At 46.0% G+C, this 10,358-nt stretch overlaps 1 protein-coding gene across 1 annotated transcript in view; it reads right to left on the bottom strand.

Annotated features, from left to right (window-relative positions):
• The window catches only part of Kdsr (3-ketodihydrosphingosine reductase), a 38,348-nt gene that overhangs the window by 11,249 nt on the left and 16,741 nt on the right, over nucleotides 1-10,358 (bottom strand). Inside the window, exons 7-8 of the mRNA XM_031379888.1 lie at nucleotides 6,133-6,216; nucleotides 1,367-1,450 (exon numbers count right to left, since the gene is read on the bottom strand). Of these exons, the coding sequence (XP_031235748.1) occupies nucleotides 1,367-1,450; nucleotides 6,133-6,216 (168 nt within the window). The remainder of the gene's footprint in view (nucleotides 1-1,366; nucleotides 1,451-6,132; nucleotides 6,217-10,358) is intronic.

A 10,358-nucleotide genomic window follows, 5' to 3' on the forward strand; every position in this document is an offset into this window, starting at 1 on the left:
ATCAACAACAACAACACCTTGAGGGTGCTTCAACAACAACAACAACAACAACAACACCTTGAGGGTGCTTGTTTTGACTTGAGGGAAAAGCAAATTAGCTTTCACACCTCTATGCCACTGCTCTGAGCCTCTAAACATGTGTGGGGATCAAAGGTCAGTGCTGGGTGTCCACCTCAGTCACTCTACACCTTATCTTTTGTGAACGGGTCTCTAAACGACCCTGGCTAGGCTCACAGACTGGATGGGTTGGTTGGCTCACAAGATCTGGGGATCTGCCTGTCTGTCCACACAGGACTTGGGTTACAGACAGGAACAACCATACTGGCTTTTTATGTCAGTGCTAGGAACTCAGTCCTTTTGTTGGTGTTTTATGTGTGGTGCTTGCACGTAGGCATGTGTACCATGTACGCAATGGTGCAGTGTCCAAGAAGGCCAGGAGAGGGCACTGGAGCCCCTGGAACTGGATTTGGGGGTGGGGTGCGGAGTCATGCTGCTTCTGCATGTCCCTTTACCCACTGAGCTGTCTCACCAGGTCTTTGGGTCTGTTGATGAGGCTGCTGTTCCTGTGTTCTGCTAACCTTGGCACAATCCCCCTTCTGCTACTTAGAAGCTGCACCATGTTATCTGGATGCAGGCTTTCCAAAGTCATGTAGGTTACTAAGTTTATGCACATCCCTCAGATTGAACCTTGTTCTACAAGTGGGTTCATCAGAATGTAGTCAAAAGAACTGTGGTACGCAGTGTACTATGTAATGCTTCATATGGTTTCAAAAGCCAACTCCCCACAAATTAAGCGGGTGAGGCAGTACATCGAGGCGAATGGTGGGGCCAGCAATGGGGTGCTTCACATCTTCCTGTTGTGAACCGTAAGAAAAGTGGTAACAGGAAACAGGAAGGGAAAGAAAAACCCACCCTGGGCCTGGCAACCAAGAACCTTAGATGGTCTCAAACCATGGGAAAAGCCAAGGTAGGGCTAGAGGCAAGGCTCAGTGGGTAAGCATGCACACCAAGCCTTCTGACCTAAGTTCAATGCCCTGGATCCACATGGTAGACGAGAGAATCCTTCCTGTAAGGTGACACTCACACCCATGCAATAAGAAAAATTACAAATAAAAATTAGCAGAAGGTGCCTCTGTTCATGTGGTGGTCATCTGCTTTCTGAGAGCTCCAGTTCTCTTATAATATCGTGACTCTATCCCTCAGGTTAACACTGAGTCCACAGAAGTGTGAGGGGGTCGAGGAGGCTAACATGAGACAAACCCAAGCCAAAGCTGCATGCTTTGCTTTGAAATAAATCCTTACGCGGTTTTCAGAAATACGGCATAAATACAAGTAGCACAGATGCCACGCAAGGGCTTTTACTTACTATGGCATCTTTGACAATTTGTTTGGCCACCTGCTCTGGTTTGCAAACAGCTGTGGTCTCTGAGATAAGCCGGGTCTCCAGGGGCTGCAAGTGGGAGAAATATACAAATTAGTGTCCACTGAATTAAAATAAATGTCTTACCGACTGAGCACAAGTAATTATTAACTTTCTACCTTCGAACAAATAAGTTTATGACGAAGATCAATCTAGATTCAGGGTCAGTTTCTACCTGTGGAATGCTCATCTCCATTGGCAGAGCATGCTAAGGAGGTGCTTGCTGTTCTCTGTGATACAAGTACGGCCCTTGTGAGGCCGTCCAGAGCTAGCGCTAGAGCAGATCGGTGTGTCAGTCACAGTGGGGAAGGGCCAGACAACTGCCAGGCAGTATGTGGCATAGAGGCTTGCCTCTCTCTGTGACTGAACAAACGTGATCCATCTCAGGACAGTGCCTCCATTCTGAACAGAGTCCCCATTGAGCAGATGAACGACGCTGGGGATAGAGAGAAAGCCTGAGTGAGGACAGTCCAGGCCTAGGCCCCATTGAAGAACTGTATCTATCTGCTCAAGCACGAGCAGAGGAGGCTGGGAGATAGTTATAGGACGGAGGCAGCTATTCCCAAATCACAGGCTTCCTTCCGTTCCTCAAGGGACAGATGGAGGTCAGCGAGACTCGCACTTACGCAGAACACCTTTCCTAATTCCGTGCTCCTTGTGTCTCTGTTTCTCTCTCTCCTCCCTCCTCCTCTTCGCCCCTCCCTCCTCTCCTTCATTTCTGCACTAATTCACATTATAGCGACTTCTGGATTCACACTTTGTGTCCTAATTTACTTGTGAGTGGCAACTTTTCTGTCTTCTCCCATGGCCTTTTCTGAGTAGCACTTTACACACACACATATCCAAACATTCTTCAAAAGTTTCGAACTGAAGCATTAAGCAACAGGAGACTAAGTGTGACTATGTAGGCTTGAGGGGAAAGCCTAGAATACATTTCTTCCTCCATGTCTGGTTTTGTGAGTCAGGGTCTGACTAGGTAGCCCAAGTAAGCTTGCGACCCTTGACCCTCCACCTCCTGAATACTGTGATTATAGGAACATGCCAAATGCTTCACGAAAGTGAGGGTTTGTTTTGTTTTTTAAGAATCTGAGAGGACAAATGTCCCCCTGATCTGCCCTTCCTTCACACCAGGTTGGTAAGGACATGCAAGGTGCACTGAGTTAGAAGGGTGTCTGCCGCCCCCTACTGGGCCCACAGATCAATGCAGGTTCCAGTCACCAGAAATTTGTCCAAAATTTTACCGGAGGCTAACTAAACAAAAACAAAACAACCGAATCTCAGGGAAGTCACGACTTCACTGGCTTCAGACTTAAGGGGTATGGAGAAAACACTAATGCTTGCTTATCAGGTCTGAGGCAGGAGGTTTGGTTTCAAGTTATTTCTTTAAAATAGAAAGAAACTGTAAAATTGGCTTAACTCAAAAGAAAACGAGGGGGTTGTTTACTACATAAGCACCCAAAATTTATGCTACAGAGATCCACATACACTCTAAGAGGAAAAAAATACATAAAATAATTAAATCTAGAACCAAGTTACCCTCAGTGTGAGGTGGTATGTTTTCATGGGTTTCCTCCATCCCCACTTTATCTGTTTGCTATGAGTCATGGCAAAGGAAAAGACGGGGAGCCAGATAGCAGAGGACGAAGACTACACTCACCTCAGGACTACTCAGTCATTTCACAGAACCTGCATGCATGCCCAAGGGAGAGAGATGCTACTGGGGCTAAAATGACCAGACCTGTGTCATCTGTCCACATATGTGACTCTAAAAAGATGAAAGCGCCACCCCCACCCCATCCTCCATATGTAAAGCAGAAGGCGGAGGAAGGGCTTTACAGGGCTCTACAATTGGCACCTCACTACCTTGCAGAATGCAATCATCAAGATGAGGAGAGTCTGGAACACCAAGAATCAAAACCAAAAAGAACAAAAATACAACCAAGCAACATCCAGACTGAAGCTCCTTAGAAATCAAAGAAAACTCAATGGGGATGGGGTTGGAGGTTTCAAAAGGTGCAGCCTCTCTCTCTCTCTCTGTCTCTCTCTCTCTCTCTCTCTCTCTCTGTCTCTCTCTCTCTGTCTCTCTCTGTCTGTCTCTGTCTCTGTCTCTGTCTCTGTCTCTCTCTCTCTCTCTCTCTCTCTCTCTCTCTCTCTGCCTGCGGCCTGTGGATCAGGATTTAGCTCTCAGTTCCTTTTCCAGCACCATGTCTGCCTTCGTGCCACCATGATCCCTGCCATGATGATAACTGTTAGCCCTAGGAAACTGTAAGACAGCACCAAATAAATGCTCTCTTTTATGTTATGTTGGTCTTGGTTTCTCTTCACAACAAGAGAACAGTAACTAAGACAAACCCATGACAGAGAGATATAAGCTTTAAAAAAAAAATCAGTAGAAATAAAACTTTCAATGCAAAGTTGAAGAAGAAACCAACAGTGAATGAGTGAGGAGGTGATGAGGTCAGTCGGAAAGTGGGGCTCCTGAGTGACAAGTGCACAAAGAACGCTTCCAAGTTTTCTGGATGGAAAACAATGACCTCAATGTTCCAGACCTGAGCGCATGAGAGAACAAAGGGGCCTACCCTGAGTATCCAGCATATAAAACAACAACACTTCACATCAAATGACATTCTGAAAGATAAAAGGGAAAAAGAGTGTCCACAAGTAAACACCATTGCAGGACACACCTCCCATGTGTATCAGGGCTGCTCAGTCACCAACGCATGCTTGGCCTGAGAGCACTGCTGGAGGGTGGGCGAAGTAGGGGCTGAAGCCCAGCTGGAGGAATGTGCTGCTGAGGCTATGGCTCACCTGGCTCTGTTGGACCCCTTTCTGCTTCCTGTAGGGAGAACTGATCTGCCTGGCCAGCCCTCCCTTTCCTGATGGACAAATGTCTCTGAACCATGAGCCAATATAAACCCATTGGAGTTGCTTTTCTCAAGCACCTGGTCAGTGGGGTCCCCAGGAAACTCTAGAAGCTAGAACTCAGTGAGAAATGCCTGCAAAGCTGTGAGGACCGTCATTTCCAACTCTCATCTAGTAAAACAACCTACCACACACGTCAAGGAAAAATAGAAAAAGGAAGATGCATTTTTGTTAAGCAGATTCTAAACGAATGTTACCTCTCATATGTGCTTTTCTCTGGAATGACTGAAGGGCCACCAAAGTGAGCAGAGAAATGACAGAAGTGGAAGGCACAGACCCCAACAAGAAACAGAGAAGGGAAGCCCAGCCCAGGGAAGGATAGAGGATGTCACCGTCAAGGCCCGTGCCCTGTCAGGACAGAGGATGTCACCTCGAGGCCCGTGCCCTGTCAGGAGGTGGAGCCCCTTTAGAAGGGGCTTGGAGGGAAGAAGAATGAAAATAACAGAAACACCAAGGGTTCAGGTGGTCAAAAGATGTTCAGTTCTCCCCAGTGAATGAGCTACAAAAGCTCACTGTTAAACAAATACACACAAGAAAGGAAATGCCAGTACAGAGGTTCAACTTTAATAACACTCATACATTTCCATATAAACACAGAATCTGACTCCATCAGAGGTAACATAGGGAGACCAAAGTAGATCTGAGGCTCAAATTTTAGCTTCCCTAGTAAAAATACGAGTTTGTATGTACATATGAATGAATGTATGCATCTATGTATGTATGTTATGCATGCACATAGGTGCATACGTTGTGTATGTATGTAGGTATGTACGCATGTATGAACTGGTTTTAGACACATGGGTGAGATGGCTCCCTTTGGGGATCAGAAGTCAGAAGTGGGAGTGGGAAGGCCATAGGCAGCATTAAACAATGACATCGTATGAGAGAATACTGGGCTAAAAGCTGCAAACAAGTTTAGCGTTAAGAAAAGGAGACTGGGGAGCAGAGAAAGGGAGGAGGAAGCTTTGTCTGGACTCCAAATCCTCGTTCAGCATCCTGCACCCAACACACCCACTCACTGGTAAACAGCCAGGGCCTAAAGTAGGACAAATTCATAAAAATTACAGTAAAGATGCAGAACAGGGCTTGGGAGATAAAGCACCTCTGAGCACATGCACTTGCAAAGCACATGAGGAGGCAGAGACCTGAGAACTCCTGCTGCTCTCTGGCCACTCAGGTGGGCCTACTTGACAGTTCTAGGACAGTGGGCGACCCTGTCTCAAGACCAAGGACACCACCTGAAGAAGAATATCCAAGGTTCTTCTCTGGTCTCCATACACACACACACACACACACACACACACACACACACACACATGCACCCAACACAAGCCCAAATATGTACAACCCCCACACATATCACATATACACATCACACAACATATACACCCTCAAACATGCACAACACCCAGACACGCACAACTCCCTCCATAGTCACAAATACAAATTATGTACACATCACCACACATGCACACGCACATACATACATACCTTACTCAGAACACATAACATCGTATCATACATATCACATACATGGCATCCATCACACACAACACACTTAACACTGATAATTCACGTGCATCACACACCACAGCACATACAGAACACAGGTATCACACACATAACACACATCACACACAACATGCATTTCACATACACAACACACATCACACACACAAAACGCTTCACACAGCACACACATAACACACACACACACACACACACACACACACACACACACACACACCATCACACACTCCTCACAGAGGGTGTTATGTAGGAATACTGACCTTCGTTTTGTTTTCCTCTGCCAGTCCCGGGGTGTCAGTGTCTGGTGGGTAGGCCACAGTGACGTACACGTTGTAAGGCTTCACCTGGTCACACAAACAAGGTTTGCACTCTCAGTAAACAGAGTACTTTGTGTTTATCCCTGCAACTTGTCTCAGCTGTCTTGATTCTTAGAGAACAGTGGTTCCAACCTGTGGGTCACAGCCCTTTTGGGGGAATTATATATCAGATATCCTCATATTCGATATTTACACTCTGATTCGTAATAATATCAACATTATAGTTATGAAATGGCAACAAAACAACCTTATGGTTGGGGGTCACCACAACACGAGGTGTATTAAAGGGTCACAGCATTAGGAAGGTTGAGAAGACTGCCTTAGAAGGAGATGCTTGACACACTCATCAAGTGGCTATCGTAAACAGGCCCCAAATGTCCTGGGGACCCCTCTCCATGAAGATGACTTAGAAACGGTAGCAAGAGTCCCCCTAACCTCTGCCAGAAAATGGCTGGCTCTAAAGTGCATCAAGCCCCCTCCTAGTACGGTTCTTCCCGCTGATCAAGCAGAGGCTCGGAGCTGCCCAGGGGGAACTAACAGCACATGCTGTGGAAAGATAGTATGCTCATTCATCAGACTCTGCCCATGAACTGAACAGTTCAAGGTAGAAGGCAGGTCTATGCCCTTATCTGCGAGGTTGGTCCATTTGCCTTTCAGGCTGTTATACTACAGCAATGTTCATTTCAACTGCAAAATACTGTCTCTCTCAGTGCCTACCCTGATGCACACTGCTGTGCCTGAATCCAGGTCTGAAACTCTCTATCCATCCCTGAAGAAGTTCCTGCATAACCACGCACATAGCATCAGGAGAAAGTATCTTCACCCTGGGTAGACCACCAAAGTATGACCAGCCATGCAACTCTCCTGTCAACAGCCCCAACCACTACTTACACGTAGAAGCTCTTCCCTCTGCCCAGGCTAGTCTGACCTGGTGATCCTTCTGCCACGGTCTCCCAAACACTTGGGACACAGGTGTGCACCACCATGCCTAGCTCCCCCTGGTTTTCTTTATAGCTACGATGCCTATTGTAATCTCTAGCTCTTCCAACACTGCCTCCCACATTCTCCTCCCAGTCAACTCCTCTACGGATGAAGACACCCCAACAATCCCAACGGCCCTTCTTTTCAAGGGTCAGTCTCCCAAAACTGTCCAACAGCAGACTCTCACTGTTGCCTGTTCCTCTCTTGCCTGGTAATCAGAAATCCAAAGGCTCAAGCCATCAAGTTCACTTTGGCATGCTCTTGTATTTACGGCTGGCTTGTGTCCTTGTCCTCATAAAGACAGCTGGGTATTTGGAAGGGAGAGCAACAAGTCTAGCGCTGAAAATCTTAAAGAAGAAATCTGATAGTGTTCCACAGCCCCACCCTTCTACCAGGGAGCCAGCCCTTCAGCTCCCAGATTCTCTTAGTGACACAGCTATGAAGGCACGGGAGAAGGCTTGGGAGAGTTACATGGGTCAAGAGAAAGAAAAAAAACCAGTAGGTCCTGTGAACCCATCCAAGTCATCACAAGAACGAGAGTTGGTTCCATTCCAGGTCATCCGAGTCATGAGGGTTCATGGCTTGGCCTTGCCAGGGAGTGCTTGCTGTCTTCTAGGCCAATCAGGCTCCTAAGCGAGCCAGCTGGAACAATGATGAGCAAGTGACTTCCCTCACACTTGTTTTCGAGATGGTGACTTAATAAAATGTCTCTTGCAGTCTTGTCTGGTCATGTATTGGAACCAGAGAAAAGTGGCTTAAAAAAAAAAAAAGTGCCGGAGTGATTAATCAGGCAAGTCAGAAAGGCTGGCTTCTCCGGCCCATGCTGCACTGTCTCCCCCACTGCCCCGCCCCCACAATAATGGCTGTGGTGTTTATGATCATCAAAACCACCTTTCAAAGTAGTGTCTCTCAGACTCAAGGCCATGACTGGGTCACCAACAGTTCCAACAGTTCTCTCCCAGGGAGGGACTAGAAACAGCAAGGCGGAGAGGAACCAGTCAGTCGCCTTTGAAGCCAGCACTATTTCCACAATCATCAAGTGCAATTATTCTGCTAGTCTATGGGTGGATGCTTCCAGCAAACACTTTCGAAATTACTACTATACGCCAACATAGACTTATGTACAGGAATGAACTAAATGGACAATTCTCTGTCCATCACACGGTCCCTGGTCTCCTGATACCTGTTGTTCACATAATTTGCAAAAACCAGGACATACCAAATGATTCCTACACCTCTCTCTAACTGTTAACAGTATAACCCAACCAGTAAGGGCAGCCTAGCTTACACTCGCCTGTTCTGGGGTATGGCGAGTGTTATGATGAGGGTTACATCTGACCTCACTGAATTGTGCCTAGCTGATTGGTTTCTCCCTCGCCCTGCGAAGCGGCCATTTTCTACTCTCCTGCTCTGCTCTCCTTTCTCCCATCCTATCTTCTTTTTCTCCCTTCTACCTGGCAGCAGCCTAGAACAGGTGAAACAATGGATGGCTTGCTGAAGGATGTTTATCATAAAAAACAATGCTACTTAGAGTTGTTTTATTAAAACAAGAACACTGGGGCTGGAGAGGGAACCCCAGCTGCTTACATCAAACTAAAGAATCCAAGCTCCAGCTTACTGGTCTACCATGGTGGGAAGAGATGAGGGGAGGGGCCAGGCATGGTCTGTAAGAAAGCAGGAGGAACCCTGGATGGGGATTCCTGCTATGGCTGAATCTTGCATCTCTGACTGTAACTGACTTCAGAAATACATTTTCTAAGAGATCAACTTTTTGAAAAAAAAATCTTTAAATAATAAATGTGTACTTAAAAGACCAAAAAAAGAAAAAAGAAAATCAAATCCAAAAATACTACCAAAGGACTCAAGTACACACTGTGCCCACATTTCCAGAGTTTACATTTTGTTGGAAAGAGCAGAGTAGTAACTAGGAAGACTTAAAAAGTTAATTAAACCAAAAAGTTTACCCAAAGCATTAAGCATTTAAGCAACTATGTTGGTTCTACTTATGAAAAACTAACCAAATTATTTAGATTTCAGAAAAACAATTATTAGTTGATAAGGAAATCTTGTTTTGAGGCAAAATTTTCTACAAACAAATTGGATTCAAAAGCCTGAATTTATTTTATCCAAATAAAATAGCAGTCTTTTAGATGGCATTTCTATTTGTTTATTTAAGTAACACCACTTTTAATGCACAGAAAGTCAAGGAGACTTATCCAGCCAGCTTCCAGCAGTGTGAAAGGTCACTCTTGATATCAAGAAGGTGAGGGACTCTGTTGCAGGCACTGGGTCACTGTTCCCTCTGCAATGAAAACCAGGGCTCCCCCAGATACACTTTGCCCTTAATCTGTGGATCTTATTGTCAGACCTCAGGAAAGGCCTTAACGGATGTACATTTTTATCTCCCAAACTCTGCACCCGAATGGATTCTAAGCCCCCAAACCCAAACCGGATAAAGCAGCTACCAGATGCTCATGCTAACTTCTGTCCCAAATTACAGACACACCCTCTGATGCAAAAGACTAGTGGGCTTGCAGTCACAGGGCTAGGCCTTGCTATTCCTGTCACCACGTGACTCTGAATCTAAGTAACTCACTGAGTTCACTAAAAGCTCAACTTCCCTTTCCAGAAAGTGGCATAAAGAAGCTTCTGCACATATTTCACACACACAGACCTATACACACACACAAACACACACACACAGACCTATACACACACACACACAGACCTATACACACACACACACAGACACACACACACATACACAGAGACCTATACACACACACACAACACACACACACACACAGACACACACACACAGACCTATACACACACACACACAGACCTATACACACAGACACACAGACACACACACAGACACACACACAGACCTATACACACACACACACAGACACACACACAGACCTATACACACACACACAGACACACACACACAACACACACACAGACACACACACACAGACCTATACACAGACACACACACACAGACCTATACACACACACACACAGACACACACACAGACACATACACACACAGACACACAGACACAGACCTATACACACACACACACACAAACAGACACACACACACAGACCTATACACACACACACACACACACAGACCTATACACACACACACACAGACCTATACACACACACACACAGAC

Source organism: Mastomys coucha, unplaced genomic scaffold, assembly GCF_008632895.1.
Source record: "Mastomys coucha isolate ucsf_1 unplaced genomic scaffold, UCSF_Mcou_1 pScaffold1, whole genome shotgun sequence".
NCBI lineage: Eukaryota > Metazoa > Chordata > Mammalia > Rodentia > Muridae > Mastomys > Mastomys coucha.